Source organism: Chelonia mydas, chromosome 3 (assembly GCF_015237465.2).
Source record: "Chelonia mydas isolate rCheMyd1 chromosome 3, rCheMyd1.pri.v2, whole genome shotgun sequence".
Lineage (NCBI taxonomy): Eukaryota > Metazoa > Chordata > Testudines > Cheloniidae > Chelonia > Chelonia mydas.
The window spans coordinates 94,246,478-94,269,401 of record NC_057851.1 but is presented as its reverse complement, the minus strand read 5'-3'; the positions used below and the strand labels follow the sequence as shown (position 1 = coordinate 94,269,401).

Genomic DNA, 22,924 nt, shown 5'->3' with positions numbered 1-22,924 from the left:
TGAACAAAGGAAAATCCAGTTGTTGTCATCCTGCTGCTGCATCAGAAGGCGTCTGGCATCACTGTCTCCTCATGCTAGTCTTCCTTAAAAAGAAGAATAAATAATTGATCAAAATCTATTGTTTCCCTGGAATGAATTTTGAAGGAAAATTGTCCACATCTACTGCAACCTAATCCTCCTGTTTGCCCTGCAATCCGATACTGCCATGTGCCGCTAAGGAGAACTGCAATTGAGCCTCAAGGCCTGGGCGTGGTTCTTGTCGTTTGATCTCTTCTTTTCTTTTCTCTTCCCTTTGCTGCTTCCTCCCTCCCCCACCCTCTCTCTCCGAGGCCCAGTGAGGTCAGCTCAGGAATATTGCTGCATTTCTCTGAGATACTCTGGCACAGCTTGGTACCTCGTGTGTGTATGCATTTTACCAGCCCAGCAGCAGACAAAGTGGTGGTGAGTAATGAGACTGCCTTACAGTAGAGCCATTGTTGGTGTTCGGGTTTTTTGTTTTGTTTTTGTTTTGGTTTTTTTTTTTTAATAATGTTCAATACGATTAAAACTCAACACATTGTAAATCATCTAGGGTAACCCTGCGAAAACGCCCTCTTCCTTCTGCATCCTAAAATCGGGACAAAAGCCAGAAGCACCAACAAGCTTTAATAAACACATTTGCAGTGTGTGCAGCAGATTGAAACCTACTAGAATAAGAAGGACGTGATCTGTGCTGGGAGAGTGAACAAATTAAATGGAAGCCCCTTCTGAATTCCTGGCTGCTTCTGTCTCGGGGGATTTAGTTCCACACTGGCCGGTGAAAACTGTGAACCTCTTTCTGGTTTGCAGGTGGGGGTTGTTTGTTTTCTTTCTTCTTTTCCTTTCCTTTCCTTTCTTTCTTTCTTTTTTTTTTCCTCTCCGCCTTGGCAGCTGTTTCCAGCAGGAAAACCTGCAGAGACGCAACCGCGTCCTGTCACCTCTTTTGACGCCACGTGATTTTGCCTCTAGCGAGCTGATTCTATTGCAGAGTTTGTGCAGAGGGGCTGGGGAATTCTTATTTGGAGATGGATTTTGGTTGCATTAAAAAGATTCTTTAATTTGTATAGAAGTCTGCCGGTGCTGGAATTTGGGACACGAGGGATTCAAGTTATATTCCTGGCAGATCTTTGCTGAGCTTGATGACTTTGCTGCAGTGAAACTTCAGGAAGAAATCCAGGTAGCGTGTAGGGTTATAGATTTGTTGGTTTAATTTTTAGCAACACTTAAAAGTCATAGTAATGAATAAGATACTGAAATCAAGTTGATTCCACCCGTTTTCAGCGTCTCTATATGCAGTTTTTGATTGCAAGAAAAAAGAGGCTTTTTCAATAAGAGAATTCTGGAAAAGAGCAGCTTAAAATTCTGTTTCTAACAGGCAACAGAAATGTAAAGGAACATTTCATAAATTGTTTTTATAAATTAATAGAGTATAGCCCCTGGCCCCACTTCTGGCAATTAATATATTGGTACTTTCTGCCCAATTATGTACGCCTGAACATTAATTTTCAATACTTTAACTAAAATCATTATTGCAGATGTCAATGCATGTAACAGTAATCAGTGCATCCCTGGCAATAAGCAGTGTCATAGTTTAGAGTATGTTCCAGAGTTATCTAATTGGTACAGAATATAGAATGACCTTGCCAAATTCAGGTTTCTCTCTTTACTGTTTAATGCTTCAGCTAATTTTAGATCATTCGAAATTTACTGGGACCCCTAAGGTTTTTACTTTTGCATAAATTATCACTATAAATAAAAGTTGAATAAAGGCTATTAATCACAGTGATCATTTTCAGATTATACTAAGAAACATCTTTATAAGGTTGCACCCAATAAATATCCTTTTTTATAATCGATTGTGACCATGGAAACGATCACTTTGCTAATATAGAAAAAAGTTGCCAACTGAGCGTAATTTGGTAACCACAGTAACAGTCAGCCCTGGAGTAATCTAAATGTGTTCTGTGTTTCCTAGCCTTTTAAATATAAAGATGGGTAAAATTGGCCAGAGAGAGACTTCTCAAAATTAATAAATGTAACAATCACTGAGAAATCGGAGGGAAAAGTAAACTTTCACATATGAATCTTAAGAACTAGTGTTATAGCGCCTCCGGACAACAAACTAATTACAAATCTGGGTTCAGAGGTTAATTTAGTAATATTAATAACAATAACCCACACCATTGTTTAAGGGCGGGGCTAGTAACGACTCCTCTGTTTAGGTGGTCTAAAGCCCTTCATACAGCGGGAGAGTCCCTGTTAGGGCGAAAGGAACTTCTGGTTTTTATTTTCACGTGTGCAACCCCAAGAGCATAAAATACTCCCTTCCCCTCCCCTCTTGCCAATGTCCTTTTTGACAGCTTGGTGAGTCCTTTCTAGCACGATAGAGATACATTAGCATCTCTGGCTGATACACACCGAACAACGTTGGCCAGGGTGAACAAAGCAAGTAAGAGGTGTACGAGCCAAGTGCCACTTGTCATTCCGTATTGAATGGAACGACGAGTTGTGACATCAGCAGAAAAAAATGTCCCCTAGACTGACATAAAGGAGCCAGGGTCTGATCTCAGCTACACCGGAGTTACTCAAATGATTTCAACAGAGTTACTCCGAATTTACAGGGGTGTAAAGGAGACCAGACTTTGGCTGGCCATCCCAGACGGCGATGTCTGCAAAGCACACTAATTTTTAACGGGCTGGGGACTGAAATCAGGTGCCGGAGTTTACAGCTGTGTGGAGTTGGTTGGAACAAAGCGCTCTGGCCTCCAGGCGCCTTCCCCCTCCAGCAGCAACGCGGCTCCTAACTAACAGCTTGGAGAGAGCGGGCGGCATCAACATAAAGCCTGCGGGCAGAGCCTCCTCCCTAGCGCTAGGGCTGGGCACGTGCTGCCCCGCGGGGCTCCGTGCCTGGGTTTCCTTGTAGCAAGCCCGGCTGCGGGTGTGCCGCGCTCACTCCGGTGCGAGCGCTGAGCGTGTGCGCCTCTCTCTGCGCCCCCCCTCCGCCCCCCTTCTCTGTGCTGCTCTTTCCCCAGCTCCCAGGGAGGAGGCGGAGGAGGATGCCCCGGCTGCCGGCCGCCAGCGAGGCTCCCCGGCGCTAGCAAGCAGCGATGAACCAGCCGCCTGCCGGGGGCGCTGCGGCTGCTTCCGAGCCTCGCCAGCATCCGGAGGGCAGCAGCAGCAGCAGCAGCAGAAAGCAGCAGCAGCGAGCGTCCTCTCCGGCGGGCCCCCGGGACAGCCGCCCCGCCGCCGCCGCCCCCCCGCGAGTCGCCGCCGCCGCCTCCAAAGGCAGCGGGGCGCGGCCGCCGCCGGGGCAGAGGGGCGGCCGGGGCCGGGCGGACAGGCCGCCGCCCGCGCTGCTGCGGGGCGCGGCGCTGCCTGGAGCTGTCCAGCCCGCGGCTGGTGCTGAAGCGCAGCCGCACGCGGCGGGGGCCGCCGCAGCCTCCCGGGCGCCGGAGCCGCCGCCGCCCCCCGCCACGGAGCCAGCCGGCGAGGAGCCGCCGCCCGCGGGAGGAGGAGGAGGGGCAGGAGGAGCGGGCGAGCGGGAGGGGGCAGCCGCGCTGCAGCCGCCGCCCAGGAGCTGGAGGGGCAAAGCGGGGCGGGCTCCGCAGCGGGGAGGCGGGGAGGCGGCCCCGGCCCCTCCATCTTCCTGTGGCGCAGGCAAGGGCCGGGCGGCGGGCGGCGGCGGGTGCTGGCGGGAGGGATGCCTGCAGACTGAGCTCATCCAGTTCCACCTGCGGCGGGGGCTGGCGGCCGCGGCCCAGATGCAAACCAAGGGCGGCAACCCGGTCCCCGGCGGCGGCGGCGCCCCGGCCGAGGCGCCCCTGGCCTCCGCCCCCTCGCCCATGGCGGCGGCCGGGCTCGAGGCGCTGCAGCAGGGCGCTGGGGGCGACGGGAGCGCGAGCCCGCCGCAGCAAGAGGAGCTGCAGGAGGAGATGGAGAGGCTGCGGGAGGAGAACGAGACCCTCAAGGTGAGTGGGGGATGGGAGAGAGTCTCCCCCCCCCCCCCGCTTTATTCCCCTAGGGAGGTGGAGAAGGATGGCTACAAGGGTGTGAACCCGGCCTCCAGGCAGGTGGGGGTGGAAAGGGGCAATGCCTGTGTTCTCCATCCCCTGCCCCCAAGATGGGGGCCCAGCACATGGCATCCACCCCAGGCAGAGGTAGAGGGTGGGGCTGGGAAGATTCCTCTGGGGAGATTTGTGAGCTGAGCTGGAAAGGGGCAAGGCCTGTCACCCACACCCTTCCTGGGGAGTGATGGGGGGAGTAGAAGGGGAGAGAGCGGGTTAGCCAACCCCTTCTGCTGCTCCACATCTGTGGGTGGGCAGAATGCTGCACAGCAGATACAAAGCATGGTGGGCTAGATCTCTGCTTATTTCCTATTTCTTCTGCTAGCTCATGAGAGGGAGGATTTATAATAATATCGGGATAATACTATACAAGGGCAATAATGTGTTTTAGTTCATAGTATCTCTTTTACTGCCCTCTGTTTCTCCCATTTGTCTTATTTTTTAATGGGCATGGAGGGAGAAGACCTGTTTTCCAGCTCCATTTTAGCCACATTTCCCTATGTTTTATCTGTGTATCTCTGATATTTATTTTCTTGGTCCATCCGTTTGTGTTCTCCTCCTGTGCCTGACTGGGTGTCAGAATGAGATAGATGAGTTGAGGACTGAGATGGATGAGATGAGGGACAGTTTCTTCGAGGAGGATGCTTGTCAGCTGCAGGAAATGCGTCATGAACTGGAGAGAGCCAACAAGAATTGCCGAATCCTACAGTACCGGCTCCGCAAGGCTGAGCGCAAGAGGCTCCGCTATGCACAGACTGGGGAGATTGATGGAGAGCTCCTGCGCAGCATGGAGCAGGATCTCAAGGTACAGAAGCACCTAGTCTCAGTGTGTGGGTGGGTGGTTGAAGAAGGAGAGAACTGAGTGCTGAGACAAAATGGTGCTCCCATATCCTCTCTGACTCAGACATGCTGCTCCATACCAGTTTGAAGCACACATCTTCTAGACCATGCAAGAAGCCCAGGGTATAGCAGGCCAGACTTACCCTTTGGTTTGGGGGGCAGAATTTTATGGGCCATGTTTTGAGCTTCAGATTCATCTTTTATTCAGTCTTTACTCAAGCCAATTCTTGTTGAAGTCAGTGGGAGTCTGAGTAATTTCCCTGAGTGATTACACTCGGACCTTTTTAGGTCATTACAAACAAACAGCTTACACCCTATGGGCCAGCTTTTGTAACCCAACTGAATAGTCCCATTGACTCCAGTGGGACCATTATAGTATTTACTCAGGCTTCAGTGAGACTATTTGTATGAGTAAGTTATTCACAGGGTGAAATCATGCCTCCACTGAAGTCAATGGAAAAACTCCCATTGACTTCAGTGGGAGCCAGGATTTCAGCCATCGATCTGAAGGCCAGAAGGGACCATTACCATCATCTAATCTGACTTCCTGCATAATACAAGCCATAGAATTTCACCAAGGGATTCCTTCCTCAAGTCCATAACTTCTGGCTGAGCTACAGCAAATCTTTTAGAAAGAAAACCAATCACTTCGAGTGATGGAGGATCCACTGGTTTCATAGGCAAGGTGTTCCAATGATTAATTGCCCTCATTGTTAAATATTCATTGGGCCAAATTTGTGCCTTATTTCTAGTCTGTTGTGTTTTATTTCTAATATGCATTTGTCTAGCTTTAGTTTCTAGATTCACCACATCTTGTTATGCCTTTAACTGCTGAATTATATACCTCTACTGTTAGAAATCTTGTCACTGTACTTATCAACTCTGATTAAATCACCTATTAACCTTCTCTTTAATAAACTAAATACATGCTTTAATCACTGTAAGGCAGGTTTTCCAGAACTCAAATAATTCTTGTAGCTCTTTTCTGAATCCTTTTCAATGTATCAACATCCTTTTAAAAGTGTGGACACCGGAACTGGACACAATATTCCAATAGTGATCTTGGTAATGCCATATACAATGATAAAAACATCTTATTTCTACTTCAACTTAATATTCCCCTGCGTATACATTCAAGGATCACAGTTGCTGTCTTAGCCACTGCATTGCGCAGCAAGCTTATGTTCAGCTGATTATCCACCATGCCCCCGAAGTCTTGTTCTCAGTTACTTCTTTCTAAAATAAAGTTCCTCATCGTACAAAGTTGACTTATAGTCTAGTTTCCTAGATATTTGATTTTTCCTTTAGCTATATTAAAATGCATGTTGGTCAAGTGAGCATAGCTTACCATGTGATACAGATTGCTCCATAGAACTGACCTGCCCTTATCATTATTTGCCATTCCACCAGTTTTTGTGTCATCTACAAACTTAACCAGCAATTGATTTTATGCTTTCTTCAAGATGCGTGATAAATACATAAAATAGCACAGGGACAAAAACAGATCCCTGTTGGATCCCACTAGAAGTGACCCCACTGGATGATGATTTTTAATCAGGATATCTTGCATGACTACATCGAAAACCTTACAGAGGTCTAAATATATTATGTCAATATAGGTACCGTACCTTTGTCAGCCAAATAGGTAATCTTGTCAAAATAGGATATGAAATGCTATTCAGTCTCAGGGTTGAAGAATCTAGGCCATATATCTGACTTTCCTGCTATGCCAGGGCTTGAAAGGAGGGTAACAGATGCTACCTGTGGAATCCCTATGTTGGAGAACTACCCAACTGATCAACTAAGCACAAAAGGGGGGGAAAGGAGGTCAGGATCTAATCCTCTGATTTAATGTGATTTTCACCCTATCCTGCAGTCCCTTAGCCTAGGATCTGCTCGGAATTCAGCAAAGATGGCCCCCTCCCCCGCCAAGGTGTGCGTGCGGGGTGTGTGTGTAAGAGGTGGGGCGTAGGGATAGGGAAGTCATTGAATGAATGCTGCAGCCTATTGTATCAGTACTTTACACACAGTTATGTTTCCTGTCATGAAAGAGTGAGGCACTAGCTGCAACTCTTTTTTGACAAAATTCTTCTGCATTGCTTTCTATGCAATATTTTTTTCTTTAGAGGTCTGTGTATGGGTGTACGTGAAATATAACAGAGTATTAAAAACATGCAATAAATATTGTATTGGCCATAAAAAGCGAGAACTCTGAGCTCAGACTTAGGTAATGCAAACACCAACGAAGGATTAACTGTGTCTTCAAATTTTAAAGAAACTAACACGTCACATATTTCAAAATGATTGTATCGAAGTCATCGTAGCTGTTGTTGTTTACTTAAATATTTGATATATGTGTTATTACCATTTTAAAAGTGCCATAAAGTTATAATATAATGTTCTGAATGGCATAATTGTCATTTACATAAGTGAAAAAAGGGATTGGGTCCTGGTACATTTCCTTAAACCAGGGGTTGGCAAACTTTTTGGCCCGAGGGCCATATCGGGGTTGCGAAATGAAATGGAGGGCCGGTAGGGAAGGCTGTGCCTCCATAAACAGCCTGGCCGCTGTCCCCTATCCGCCTCCTCCCACTTCCCGCCCCTGACTGCCCCCCTCAGAATCCCCGGCCCATCCAACCTCCCCTGGTCCTTGTCCCCTGACTGTCCCCTCCCGGGACCCCCCGCCCCTAACCACCCCCCCTGGGATCCCACACCCTACCCAACCTCCCCTGGTCCTTGTCCCCTGACCGCCCCCTCCCGGGACCCCCCCGCCCCAACCACCCCCCTGGGACCCCACACCCTATCCAACCCCCCCTGCTCCCTGTCCCCTGACTGCCCCCCCAGGACCCCTGTCCCTAACTGCCCCCCCAAGACCCCACCCCCTGTCCAACCCTCCCCGCTCCCTGTCCCCCCCGACCCCCCGGGACCCCACCCCCTATCCAACCCACCCCCATTCCCTGTCTCCTGACTGCCCTCCCCCAAACCTCTGCCCCATCCAACCACCCCCTGTTCCCTGACTGCTCCCCGGGGCCTCCTGCCCCTTATCCAACCCCCTCTCCCCTCCGCCCCCTTACCCTTACCATGCTGCTCAGAGTGGCAGGACAGGCTTATTTGAAAGCCTGGGAGGTGGGCGGGCACAAGCCCCGTTGCCCGCATGGCGGTGTTGCTGCCGGGGGGGGGGGCGGGGGTGAGCCTCCCTGGCCGGGAGCTCAGGGGCCGGGCAGGACGGTCCCGCGGGCCAGATGTGGCCCGCGGGCCGTAGTTTGCTCACCCCTGCCTTAAACCCTCCTCCTGTGTCTATGCATTTCAAAATTGAAAACAAAAACCATGAATGCTTCTATGCACTTTAAAAACATACTGAATTTTAGTGTTAGACACAGGTGTCTGGTCACAAAATCTAAGGCTTATCTTATTTTAAAATTAAAATAATTAGCAATAATAAGGACCAGATTGTGACCAACCTTGCATGCCTAAACGGGGGGAGGAAGTGAGGAGCTGTCCCCTCGTTTGTGCTTCATATGGCTGGAGAGGGTAGACCTTGCTGTTAGTCAGTGCTTCCATGGACATTAACGTCTGAAAGGGACATGGCAGGGTGCATTAGGAAAGGGAGCGGTCAGTGAAGGAGTTGGGTGGACTGTCAATGCAGCATTCGGTCCCTTTCAAGTACAGTTTCCAAGGATGGTGGAGTTACTGCTTCATTGTGCACACCCGGGAGTCCAGAGATGGAGTATTTGTTTAGGGCCTAATCCAATTCCCACTGAAGTCAATGGAAAGAATCTTCTTTCCTAACTTTAACTAGGCTGAGTTCCTAGGTAGTCAGAATCCCACTGGTTGACTCTGGCTTCTGCACATCTCTTCCATGCCCCTTCTACTGAAAAAAGTCAGAAGTGACCATTCAGACAGTACTGCAGAAATACATACTTTTCATGTATTTAATTATTTATTTTTGCAAACACCCTTTCTTTTAGGTTGCAAAAGATGTCTCAGTAAGACTTCATCATGAGTTAGAAAATGTGGAAGAAAAACGAGCTACAACAGAAGATGAAAATGAAAAGCTAAGACAGCAGCTTATAGAAGTTGAGATTACTAAACAGGCTCTACAGAATGAACTGGAAAAAGTGAAGGAGGTTTGTGTTATTTACTGGTGATACTTCAAAATATGGGAACTGTTTTTAATCCAACCTGAAGTTCTGAAATTACCATTGCTGAAATAACTAATATTCCATATATCCATTGCAGTTATGGGAGTTCTGAGGGTGCAGAATTTAAGGTGGCAAATGGTCAGGTTGAATAGCTTGATTATTAAGAAGTTGTAAACATATTGGAGAAATTAAATGGGCTGTTAATATCATTTCACAGACATACATAACCAAACTGTTGTCTTGTTTTTTTCTGAAGCTGTGGGATTGTGGAGCTGTCATAGCTAAGCCGTGGGGCTCTGAGACATTCTGCCTATGCAAGGCAGATGCATGAAGAATGCTATGGGGAGTTTTAGTGTAAATGTGCTGAATCGTGTCCTGCACACCTGCTTTTGTAAGCTGGAGTATGTGCTCCCGCAGCAACTGCTGTCAGATGCTAGCAGGCACGCAGAGGAGCTAGGTCCTGGCCATGCTCCCATCCTAGCTGCATTCCCTTCGAGTTTTGGAATGCTGATGAGTGCACTAGCTGTTCTTTCAGCCTAGTGCTCAATGAAATGTTAGGTCTGTATTGCACGTTACTGGTTCACATGTGCTAGGCTGAAGAAAATGCTCTTTGTCCTCATCCCCAGCCCCCAGGTTCAAGAGCACCCAGATTTTTCCTAAGAAAATAAACAGAAAAGTCTGCAACAGCAGTACATAGCATAGCAGATTGCAAGGTAACAGAGCAAGCATTAACAAGAAAAAGTGTGCGGATTAAAAATGAATATTCCTAACAGATTTAAGGAATAACTCACCATTTCAGTATATCCATTCTGGCTGCCATTTTAGTGAGACTTCCCAACAGAAATTCCAGTTGCTAGTCTGATCTTGTTGGAGACTGAAGAAATGTATTTAAGTTGCTAAGAAAGGCAGGAGATTTTCAACGTTGTAGGGTAAGTTCTATTATTTTTAGAATTTGTTTTGTTTAATTTAACAATGGTTTCATGTACACAATACCTGTGTTCTCTTTGCAGGTGTTGATACTCACACTTGTCAATAGAGGATAAAGTGGTGTCCATTGCCACACCCCCACAAACTTCCTTCCATTGCTTTTCCAGCTAGTAACTGGTTTGCCAAGAACATGAAAATCAGAGCCTGCTCCATCTTCCATGCTTGAGACTCTCTTCCTCTTCTGGTTTTGTTCTGGTCTTCACTGTAGAACACCACTGCTCTCAGCTGCCACACCCATCTGCTGTATGAGACTGTGGTGCTTCTCTAGTTACCCTTAGTACTTGTTGCTAGACTCAGCCTTGCTCCAAACCTTCCCCAGTTTCAGTCCATTCAGACTCCCTGGGTTGCTGTTCAGGGTTCAGTCCTACTTCTGATTCTTTTGCCCCAGTCCAGTGCTGAAGGTTATGCCATGGTTTGCTTCTACCTCACAACCTGCTTCCTCTTGGTCTTCGAATTAAGATCAAATGTGGTATCAGTTTAATATCTCATATGTCATCTATTAGGGATCTACATCTTGTACGTGTAGGGGAATGAACTTGATAATAGGCCTTTGTCATCATCAGCTTCTGTGATCTCCTCCTGGATCTATTCTGTATACACTTCTATCCCATACCACTGAACCATGGATTTGCTCCTCATATCTTCCACTTCTCCCTGTATCTTGAGTATCTGTCACTTCCCTTCTCTGGTCCAGCAAGAAGGTTCCTTGGAACTCTAGGATGAAGGAGAAAGCCAAGATGGATTAGAGGTTGGTGCTGTTCTCCTTGGTAATAGCTTCAGGAGGTCAGAGCTCACTGATGATACCTGTTATCACAGAATGGGGATACTGGGCCAGAGAGGAGAAATGGGGCACCCTTTGGAGACTGGGCACCAGAAATCAGGGCCCTGGGTACAGACTCGGGTCATGAGAGGCAAAGTTGTATCTCTATACTGAGTTGGATTGGAGAGCTGCACCCTAAGGATGGGGTAGGTGAATATTATCAGGCTGGAGCAGAAAAGTCGGGAGAGAGACTTGTACCTCAATATCAGGCTGCTGATGCTCATCCATGTGGAGCAGGAACCTGGAGTAGAGGATGCTGACCTTGGCTATGATTTTCAGCACAGGATTGGGGATAGAGAAGGACGGTTGAGGAGAAGCAGTTCAGACAGAGGAGAGGGATATTGAAGAAAAGTCTAATATTATGCATGTTGGAAGCCTTTTGCCAGTTGGAAGAGCAGTGGAGGAAGCTAGTACTGATTTCCTGAGTACTGATTTCCTGTCTTGTGTTGCTTGAAGTTGAAGTTCAGCATCTGTGAAGAAACTATGGAAGTAAAGTTAACATGAAACCACCATTAGAACCACCCAAATAATTCTGAAGTAGAATAGAATTTATCTACACCAGATTTCTATGTCTGCTGCCTCTCATACCTTCAGATGCTGATCTACATTTCTCGTGTCTTCAGTGACATCATCAGACTGCCACAATGGTGGCTTCCTATTTTCTTGTGAATTGAATCATAGAATCATAAAATATCAGGGTTGGAAGGGACCTCAGGAGGTCATCTAGTCCAACCCCCTGCTCAAAGCAGGACCAATCCCCAAATTTTGCCCCAGATCCCTAAATGGCCCCCTCAAGGATTGAACTCACAGCCCTGGGTTTAGCAGGCCGAATTATTTCTCTTTGGAACTCTAGTTCCACAGTTACTCTTGATTTACAACAGAGCAACTGTGATCTGAATGTGTCTCAGTAATTTGAATATCTTTTATATTGCATGTCATCAAATTTGCTGGAAAAATGTGAAATCCTAAATTCATGTGTTGGAAAAGTAATGAGCCTCTCTGTTCTTTAAAATGCATTGAAGTGTAACTTCTGTTGGTAGTTTGCTCTTTTTCTATGACCAACAGTGTGGAGATAGCAGAGATATGCCAAATGATACACAAGAAAGTGTGGAAACCTTTCATGCTATTTAGCATGCCTCAGCTCACCAAGCAGAGAGTGATCGGAGCCAAACATTTCATAGTAAAGAGGCCACGCCTTTAAGGCTGCTATTAAAGAAGATGGGTTGGCCATATTGCAAGCAGGTGGCATTAAAGGTACATGGGTTGTGCAGAGATTGATCCAGACACTGGACACTTTTACACACATACAGACAAGCACATGTATGTGTGCACACACATACACTTACACACTTAGTATCAGATTCCTCTCTGCATTTGGAACTGTTGAAAATTGAAGGAACCATGGTGTGTTGCCTGATGAGTGGAAATAAATGTTGCTCATGACCACAACAGCTTGCAGTCAGTTTGACATCAGAATTTAGGGAGCTGTTTTGGGGTAGCATGTGATAGAACTGTGTTTTCCACTGGCTGCTCCCACCTGCAGTCCGATAATGCCCTATTTAATGCACCCTGCAGATTCTTTGCTTAGCAACCTTACCACTGCATATCTCCAGATGGAAGCAGGCCAGTTAAGCTGCAGTGCACAATGCAGATTTTTCATGTGCACGGTGGGGCTTCAGCCTTTCTTTGTAGCAAATTACTACTAATTGCTTATATCTGTGCCCCATTATTAATAATTATCATTAATAGTAACATTTTTATTGCAGGGAGCATAAGATGCTAGATATACAGGTTCTGTAATTCATTTGGGTTCTCTAGCATATTTATTAGATTTTTTAAGAAATTCAGTTCATTAGATATGCAACTTAATATTAAATATATATTAGAGGTAGAGCAGTTATCTAGGTCAGCAAATATATTACTATTTAAAGCTGACAAAGGCATAATAATAATGAGTAATTAATTACTTAGGGCTACATTTTGTGTAGCCTTTATCAAATTTCTCAGAGGTATAGTAGATAGTAAGGATTCCCCCATCTTGTACATCCATATTAGTGCCAAATTCAATTGCAGCCAGGCACCTGGCTGTATAGGTGCTGTGCCCTAGATGCTTCCTGTTGGGAGAAATAGAGTAGGTATGAGTAGGCTGGTGGCTGGGGGAGAATGCTAAACCCCATAAATGGGTTTCAGAAATCCCTTCTCCAGTGCAAAGGTGAAGCCCTGGGAGGCATTGTGCCTTTCTGAGAAGGAGTGGTCCACCTGTGGATGATCTTTTATTATGCACTGCATGAAAACAGAGTCTAAAACAGGCCATGTAGTTTAGTGGGTAGGGCACTGGACTGGGAGTCAGGAAAGCAGGCTTCTCTTCCTGGCTTCGACACTGACCTTCTGGGTAAGGTTAGGCAAGTCACTTCACCTCTCTGTTTTCCCTCCAACCCGTGGTCTATTTAGGTGACAAAGTCTTTGGGATGGAGATTATTTCTTACTATGTGTTTGTACAGTGCCTAATACAATAGGGCCCTGGTCTCAGCTGAAACCTTTAGATGCTAATGTAATAGAAATAGTATTAAATTAGCCCATGATATTTAGCACTTCATATGTCTGAATATGTTAATTCATGTAAATAGTAACTTATTAATGGAAATAATTATGGGTGAAATGGGATTACTCCATTCACATATTTGTACTATACGTGTTTCTGGTAAGGATGTCTGTAGTTACAGTTGCTTAACATTTCCGGTTATAAGATCTTGTTTTCAGTTGCTTATAGTTGTGTCCAACTTTAATGGCTAGTGCTGACATTTTCCACACTGAGGGTCTTAATCAGGCTGAATGTTGTTATTAAAAATTTCATGAAAATGGTTCATCTGTTTCTAAGAATGAAATTAAGGAAAAATATATTTTGCTATGTTAAAAAAAATGTCCTACAACTGTTTAATTGACAAGGTCTAGCGCCTCCCTGCTTTGGAACAAGGACTTGCAATGTGGCTGGGGATGTGCCTTTGCCATCCCCTTGGAAGTACATCCAAATCTGGCCGAGGTATAGGCCACTGAAAAATTTCAGCTCACACATGCTCATTAAAGATTTGTTAGACTTTGGCAACTAAATTCTCAGATGTTTCCATTCACAGTGAGTATGCTCCAATCCCTCACAGATCCTCTGTGTCAACCGGATTGTGCATACGTCATCCGTATAGAGTGACTGAATGTGGTCCAGCCCAGGGTTCTAGGGCTGAGCAGAACTTTCTCTGCAATTATTCCTCTTGGCTGCTGGGGCTACTGTGGCACCAGAACTAGGAGCAGAGAGAGATTGTCTCTACTGTGCTTTCAGTGTCTCTTCCCCCCCAGCCTGCCAGTGTGGAGGAGAAGATGGAACAGCCTGACTGGAATGCAGAGAGGTGAGGAGCTTGGAAAGGTGGGGACTGAGACAGGGAAATGGTGAGGCGGATTCAGACAGGAACAGGCTGATCCAGTTCTAGTCTCCATGCCCAGCAACCCTAGTCTCCCCTTTGGCATTCTGCATCTGAGTCCCATCCCCCTCCCCCTAGTCTCTCCCCAGTCACACTCAATCTCCTTGACAGACAGTATCTGTCTGTCCTCCACAACTCCTTGTCCACAGTCTCCTTGCCCAATCAGTTCCAGATATCCGCTCCTGACTCCTCATCTGATCTACATCTCTCCTGTCTCCCAGTCCCCAGTTGTCTTCCTCTGCCCCTGTTCCTCTCAGTCCTTGTTCTGCTTCCCCTGCTGGGCTGGCTCCAAGTCTCCCTCCCTGGACTCCTCATCCAGTCTGTCTCCCTGGCTTCTTGTCCCAGTCTCCACCCTCCTTGCCTCTTTGGAACTGGTTCCTTTGCCCAGCCAGTCGCAGTTCTACCCCTGCACCTGGGGTCTTTGTCAGATTCACCTCCCTTGCTCCCATTTCCTCCTCCTGGTCCCTAGTCTCAGGCTCCCCCGTTCCCTGCAGCTCCTAGTCTGAACTCAGTGTTCTCCGCCCCCCCAGCTGGCTCCCAGTCTCCTCTGCTCCCTATTTATTTCACTAACACCCAATCCCAGCTTCCCCTTCCCTCAGTGCACAGTCTCCTTGCTTAGTCAATACCAGTCTCCCCGTCTGTCTCCCAGTCTCCCCTGTCCTGGGTTCCAGTCCCAGGCTCCTTGCCCAACATGTCCCAGTGTCCATCCTGGCTCCCAGTCCCTATCCTTCTTCCAACTCCCTGTCACAGTTTCTTTTCCCTGTCTTTGCCACCAAGTCCCATTCTCACTAGGCTCCTTTTCCCAGTCTACTCCCTTCCCTCCTACCCACTCCAGCTCTCGTTCCCTCTGCATTCAAGTCAGGTGGCTTTTCCCCCCTGCTGTCTGTGTGCCAACAGGCAAGAGTCACTGAGAGCACAGGGGAGAAATGTTCCCTGTTCTCAGTTCCAGTGCCCAGCTTTGATCTGGACCAGGCTTTGTCCCTGTAACCATGCTGTGGGGATGGCTTACAAGCTGGTCAGCATTAGGAGCTATGAGGGGATGCTCAGCACACATGGAATCTTCAGAGATTTTAGGTTTCAGAGTAGCAGCCGTGTTAGTCTGTATTCGCAAAAAGAAAAGGAGGACTTGTGGCACCTTAGAGACTAACCAATTTATTTGAGCAAAGCTGTCGTGAGCTACAGCTACAGCTCACTTCATCGGATGCATCCTTGCAATATTTCAAATCATTGCTCCCAAGCATAAGTTCATGGAGGATAGGTCTATCAGTGGCTATTAGCCAGGATGGACAGGGATGGTGTCCCAAGCCTCTGTTTGCCAGAAGCTGGGAATAAGCGACAAGGAATGGATCACTTGACGATTACGTGTTCTGTTCGTTCTCTCTGGGGTACCTGGCACTGGCCACTGTCGGAAGACAGGATACTGGGCTAGATGGACCTTTGGTCTGACCCAGTATAGCCGTTCTTATGTTCTTATGAGTGTGCTGGACCTTCTCAAAGAAAAGGTTGCCAGAATTCTTTTATATTGGCAAAACAATGTATTTTTCCTAGCCTCATTATCAGAAATGGCTGAACCATTTCGGCTGAAACTTTCAAAAAAAAAAAAAAATTCAGCCTAAAGCACACCACACAGCATGGAAAACTTCAGCATAAACAGTTTGTTTAGCAAAGATATAAGCAACTGAAAACATCAGGCCTCTTGTGACCATGCAGCGGCCAGTGTAACTGATGGAGTGCAGGGCTTATGAGAGGGGGGAGAAAAGAGGACAATTGTATTAGGGTCCTGAGCTCAGGGGGGCCCCTGACACATCTCTAACTGGGGTGAAATGGGAGTAGGTCCCCAGCAAACAATTTTTTCTCAATGGGTCTGGGTGGAGCTGATGTGGAGAATTTTGTAATCTGCTCTGTGGTTACATTCATTTTATTTTGTTTTAGAACTGTACTTCTCACAGTTGTCTTTGGGAATATAGTCAATTTTTATAAGCTGACCAGTTTATGTGGGGATATGTTTAATTGTGTAAATTCTAACAGCTTTAGGTCTGGTTCTGCCACCTTTGCTCATACTGAGTAGTATTTTTAACACTGCAGTTAGTCCCATTGAAATGAACAGGAGTATGTGCATAGTAAGGTACTGTTTAATGTGAGTCAAGCTGGCAGACTTGAACCAATAGTAAACACCTGTTAACTAAATACAACAGACCACACCCCAAACAATAAACATTATGGGTTAGATTATCCCCTTGTTTGGCCTACCTGGATTTTGGGTCTAAGTCTTTTGGGGAGTGCAGCCTCCACTCTCTAGCTAAAAGAACAGGAGTACTTGTGGCACCTTAGAGACTAACAAATTTATTACAGCATAAGCTTTCATAAGCATACAGCCCACTTCATCAGATGCATAGAATGGAACATATAGTAAGATATATATATATATATACAGATAAGTTTGAAGTTACCATACAAACTGTGAGAGGCTAATTAATTAAGATGCGCAGTTATCAGCAGGAGAAAAAAACTTTTGTAGTGATAATCAAGATGGCTCATTTAGACAGTTGACAAGAAGGTGTGAGGCTACTTAACTTAAGGAAATAGATTCAATATGTGTAATGACCCAGCCACTCCCAGTCTCTGTTCAAACCCAAGTTAATGGTATCTAGTTTGCATATTAATTCAAGCTCAGCAGTTTCTCATTGGAGTCTGTTTTAGAAGCTTTTCTTTTGCAAAATTGCCACCCTTAAATCTTTTATTGAGTGGCCAGAGAGGTTGAAGTGTTCTCCTACCGGTTTTTGAATGTTATGATTCCTGATGTCAGATTTGTGTCCATTTATTCTTTTGTGTAGAGACTGTCCAGTTTGGCCAATGTACATGGCAGAGGGGCATTGCTGGCAAATGATGGCATGTATATTACATTGGTAGATGTGCAGGTGAACGAGCCCCTGCTGGCGTGGCTAATGTGATTAGGTCCTATGATGGTGTCACTTGAATAAATATGTGGACAGAATTGGCATTGGGCTTTGTTGCAAGGATAGGTTCCTGGGTTAGTGTTTTTGTTGTGTGGTGTGCGGTTGCTGGTGAGTATTTGCTTCAGGTTGGGAGGCTGTCTGTAAGCGAGGACTGGACTGTCTGTAAGTGAGGACTGGTCTGTCTCCCAAGATCTGTGAGAGTGAGGGATCATTTTTCAGGATAGGTTGTAAATCTTTGATGATGCGCTGGAGAGGTTTTAGTTGGGAGCTGAAGGTGATGGCTAGTGGCGTTCTGTTATTTTCTTTGTTGGGCCTGTCATGTAGTAGGTGACTTCTGGGTACTCTTCTGGCTCTGTCAGTCTCTTTTTTCACTTCAGCAGGTGGGTATTGTAGTTGTAAGAATGCTTGATAGAGATCTTGTAGGTGTTTGTCTCTGTCTGAGGGATTGGAGCAAATGCGGTTGTATCTTAGAGCTTGGCTGTAGACAATGGATCGTGTGGTGTGTCGTGGATGGAAGCTGGAGGCATGTAGGTAACTATAGTGATCAGTAGGTTTCCGGTATAAGGTGGTGTTTATGTGACCATCGCTTATTAGCACAGTAGTGTCCAGGAAATAGACCGCTTGTGTGGAATGGTCTAGGCTGAGGTTGATGGTGGGATGGAAATTGTTGAAATCATGGTGGAATTCCTCAAGGGCTTCTTTTCCATGGGTCGAGATGATGAAGATGTCATCAATGTAGCGCAAGTAGAGTAAGGGTGTTAGGGGACGAGAGCTGAGGAAGCGTTGTTCTAAGTCAGCCATAAAAATGTTGACATACTGTGGGGCCATGCGGGTACCCATAGCAGTGCCGCTGATTTGAAGGTATATATTGTCTCCAAATGTGAAGTAGTTATGGGTGAGGACAAAGTCACAAACTTCAGCCACCAGGTTTGCTGTGACTTCATCGGGGATACTGTTCCTGACGGCTTGTAGTCCATCTTTGTGTGGAATGTTGGTGTAGAGGGCTTCTACATCCATAGTGGCCAGGAGGGTGTTTTCTGGAAGATCACCGATGGGTTGTAGTTTCCTGAGGAAGTATGTGGTGTCTCAAAGATAGCTGGGAGTGCTCTAGCTGTTTACTACCCTGCAAGCAGGTGGGCAGGGAAGGGGAAAAGTGGGGCAGGAAATGGATGGGGCCTTAGCCCTGCTCCTCTACTCACTAGCTAGAGTAGTTGGCCAGGCCCATTTTGGAAGAAGTAAGCTGCACCCTTTCTGGAGTTCTAATAACTTATTTGTTCCTGGCACAAGATGGCAGCAGGGGAGGATTTGTGATTCTTTCAATCACAGTTTCTTCCTGGGTCTGCTCCAGGGACAGAGGGCTCAGTCTATCTCTATAGCAAAACATCTACCAATGATATCCCTACCTAGAGGATTTCAGTTATCAGAGCTCTCAGTCTGTTGCCTTTCGTGAAAGCTTAATTAAAAATCATAATTAAGATATTTTATTTCCAAAAGGTTTGAGAAGCAAAATTAAATCCAGGATTTATTTAGCAAAATATTTCCAAAATACTCCCCAAACCTGGTGTTCTGTAAGCACTGTATATACAGACTGACAGACCACCCCCCAACCCACACTGAAGTCCACTGGAGTCCCATATGTTCAGGGCTTACATGACTGGCCTCCCAAATATTTTTCTTTTAAAACAAATGCTGAATATGGATGTTGTTCAAAGTCTGTGGGTGTGATTCTGACACCCTTGGTCACCGTAACTAATACCTTACTCTGTGAATATTCCCAATGATTTCACTGGGATCTAGGTTATCAGAATTTGGCTCCATGTAGGTGCTTTAAAGATGAGGAAACTGTGGTGTTGAAAAACAAGGTAATCTCCACAACAAAATATATTATAGCTGTTCCCTTTAAGTCTTTTGAAAAGAGTGTTAATGATGTGTCACAAGCAGAAAAAAAAAGTTTGAGAAGTATATACCAGTGTGATGCAAACTGAGTTTATCCAAGTGGAAACTGAACAGCCTGATGGCCATTGAAAATATGGGCTCCAAACCACTTATAAAATAGTACTGGAATATTTTTTTCAGGCTCAAAATATGCCTTCCTACAAGGAGATTTTCATCAGAAAAAAGTCTTAACAGGACCTTTTCAGGGTGACAGTGCTGCCCAAGTGCTGCTTGGTGTACCGTCATCAAATTGTCCCCAAGTTTACAAGGAATTTATATTAGCAGTTTTGCCTGTTTATCAGAAAATAATACAAATTGGCAAATATAATGAATATAATATAAGTATGATACCTTTAAAACTGAGGGAAATGGTATACTTTAAAAGTAATTCTATCATCACCTATGATCACCAGAATAAAATTGCCCCAGTGCATTGCCTTATTAAAAGCTGCTAGCTGTTTGAACTTGAAGACATAGTAATACTGTACTGGCTTGACTTTCTTTCCTTTCTAATGCCAGCATAATGTTGTTCTGAGTTTCTTTTTTTCTTTACTTGATATGGGCAGCCCCAACTTTCCATGTGTGGTGGTGATGGTGGTGGTGGTGATGATTTATTTGTTTTATGATAGTGCAGAGAAGTCCCAGCTGAGTTCAGGGCCTCTTTATATTAGGCAATGTACAAAAGAAAGAGACAATACCTGTCCCACAGAGCTTACAATCAAAATAGATAAAACAGACAAAGAGTGAAAAAAGGAAGTATTATTATCCCCATTTTACAGATGGAGAACTGAGGCACAGAGAGAGTAAGTGATTTGCACAGAGTCACTGTGAAAATATGTAGCAAAACAAGGCACTGAACACATATGTCCTGCATCCCAATTCAGTTCATTAAGCATAAGAGCAACTTTCCTTTGAACCACTGTTCTCATCACTAGAGTTCTGATGTCCATGAGAATAATTGACTCAGTGATGAATTTTATTGACCCAAGTGAGGTGGCAGAGGAGTAAATCTAATCCATTTCCTTTGTGCAGGAGTAGGGTCAGCAAAACTGGTATACACAGCTGTTTATATGGGTCATGAATGGTGCAGTGGTCTTTAGTGCAGCTGGACCCTGAGCATTGAGGACTTCAAAGATTAAGACAAGGGGCTTTGAAATGACCCCTGAAGTTAAGTGGGAGCCAGTGAAGGATGAGGAGCATTGGTGTCATGTGTTTTCAGTAGTTTTTCCTACTAAAGAGCTGGTCTTCTGTTTTCAGCACAAGTTGGAGCTGTCATGTTGCCACTACCTTTAGGTCCAGGTACTGTGAGTCACAGTAGTCGAGTGTGGAGGCAATGAATGCATGCATGCATCTCTGTTGGTAGGGCCTCCTCTTAAAGGAAGGATATTATTTCCTAGAAATCTGGAGGAAAAAGAGAATAATTTATACTATGGTTGCCACTTGAATATCCAGTAGTGATATCCAGTATTAGTGATGACTCCATTAAGGCCCTGAGGCACTGTACTAGCCCAGCAAACAGAGGAAAATATATCTAGCTCCTTAAAGCTATAAAAATATATCTAGCTCCCCATTCCCACCAGCATCACTGCAGTCTTGCTTGGCTTCAGTTTGAACCAACTACCATGTGATAATCTCTTTTAGGCTTTGTGATAGCTTGTGACATGCTGAGCACATCTCCCCATAAGGAGCTATAGAGCTATATAGGAGTCTCAGTTGCCCTTCTTGGATCCATTGGGGATCAGTTTTCAAACTTTCACTCCCAGTTCCATATATGGGCACTCACATTTTAGTCTTCTAGTTGCCAACTTGACTGTTCAAATGAGAAATTTGGTGGTTTAACTTAAAAGCCAAGGTCAGAAAATGGGGCTACCCAGTTTAGCTAGTTCTATACCAGTTGTGTTACCTTTCTCATAGCTCATCATCTGATTTGAGTGATTTTTTCTCTGCTTAACTCTCCTCAGATAATATGACCTGAATTTTTTATCTCATCCCTGTTATCACTGTCATTTTTTTGTCATATTGATTGATTCAGTTTATTACATACCTTTGTAGCCATTCTCTATGGTATTATGTAGTACCATCTCAAAGAACATTTCTTTGGCACATTTCTATAGAACTGGTCTAGATCCTCAAAGAAACAACACAGAGAGGGCCAGATCCATCTTCTTCCCCATATGACACAAAGGGGCAGAGGGCTACTGTAAGAAGGTAGCCAGGGATTCCCTTGACATAAAGGGGAATCTCTGGGTGTCATACATTACACCATGGCTCCTCCCCACCAACCCCAAGCACAGTGGTGTGTTGAGGGCCTGATGATAGGGTGATCAGCTGCTCCTGATTTTATAGGAACAGTCCCAATATTTGGGGCTTTGTTTTATATAGGCACCTATTACCCCCCACACCCTGTCCCGATTTTTCACACTTGCTGTCTGGTCATTCTATCTGACGGGAGCATAATAGAAGTGGAGACAGAGCATTTACCTTGCCTATTTAGACTGTAAACTCTTCACAAAGGGACCTTCTTTTTGTCATATGTCTGTATAGTGTGGGAACTCTAGGCACTACTACAGTATAAATAATATTAGTAATAATCGTCCAGTGATTCTGAGCCAATGGAGCAGGCCCTGCATGGATTCCAGGGCACTCACTGGAGGATTATAGTTCCTTTAAAAATGTTTTGGTAATCTGAAAAAGCTAAATTTGCACGAGTGTAATTTAATTTTTTTTCAAATTATCAAAAATTGCTCATCAACACAAAGACATTCTTTTACAGAATGAGTACACATTTCAAAATAGACTTTGTTTTACTGAAAATCTCTTCAAGGCCATGAAAAATAATAGTTAAAAACTGTTTAGCCCTCAACGCGCTGTGATCAGCTCACTCCCTCAATGCCTCCTGTCCCCTGAAGAAAAGCCTGGGAAAATAGATAGGGTTTGCAACCTGCTGCTGACAGTTGAAAAACTCAAGCTCTGTCAGATCAAAGGAGGAGTTGTCATGGCATTTATTATATCCATGGCCACTGCTGTCTTTAGGACTTCTTTCTCCTGGTCTCAAGTTTAACTCTTCAGTGAAAGCATATTGCTAGGCCAGATTCTCCAGTGCTGCTAGTAAGCATAGAATGGCACAGAACAAGGGGCTAATTAACGAGGTGGCTCAGGTTGCAAGTAAGAAGCCTTGAAGCTTCCTTTGTTTTGCACGTGGAATTTGTCAGTGTATTTTTCCTGAGTGGGGTTTGGGAGTGTCAAAGCTACCAGCATTCCTAGTCGTATTCCTGCAAAGCACCATAATGCTAGGTTGCTTGCCATTGCCCCATGCTGGAAAATAGGATATACTGTTATAGAGGTAAGCTTTGTCCTGTGTTTCAGCAGTATCCTGCTAACAGTGCCAGGAATAAGAAGCATATTGCAATACAGATGTGTGCTGTGAGGCATGTCTTAGTCCTTCTGGGATTATGTCTGTGCAATTTCAAATGCAAAATCAGGTGAAAGAAAATGGCAGGACCTCATTCTGTAATGCAGATGAGCAGTAGGCAGCTAATCCAAGTTCTGACCATTCCTACATAAAGGAATTATGATGTTAACTGTATAATGGATCAACAACTTGCTCATTTGTAACTTCCTCAAAATGACCCTTTTTAAGGTTGCTAACCTCCATTAGTAAGTTACACAATGCTTGCAAAATGAGGTAAGC

General features: G+C 45.4%; 1 protein-coding gene across 4 annotated transcripts in view; it reads left to right on the top strand.

The window, feature by feature from the left end:
• The first annotated feature begins 204 nt into the window (after positions 1-204).
• SOGA3 (SOGA family member 3) overlaps positions 205-22,924 on the top strand; it is a 67,557-nt gene continuing 44,837 nt past the window's right edge. For 3 of the 4 annotated variants that reach the window (XM_037894747.2, XM_037894749.2, XM_037894748.2), the window contains exons 1-5: positions 205-441; positions 1,086-1,195; positions 3,051-3,986; positions 4,663-4,887; positions 8,891-9,049. In XM_037894747.2, the coding sequence (XP_037750675.1) occupies positions 3,126-3,986; positions 4,663-4,887; positions 8,891-9,049 (1,245 nt within the window). In that variant the 5' untranslated portion in view covers positions 205-441; positions 1,086-1,195; positions 3,051-3,125. Of the gene's footprint in view, positions 442-1,085; positions 1,196-3,050; positions 3,987-4,662; positions 4,888-8,890; positions 9,050-22,924 lie in introns of those variants that run through there. The other variant, XM_043542877.1, reaches the window with a different exon arrangement.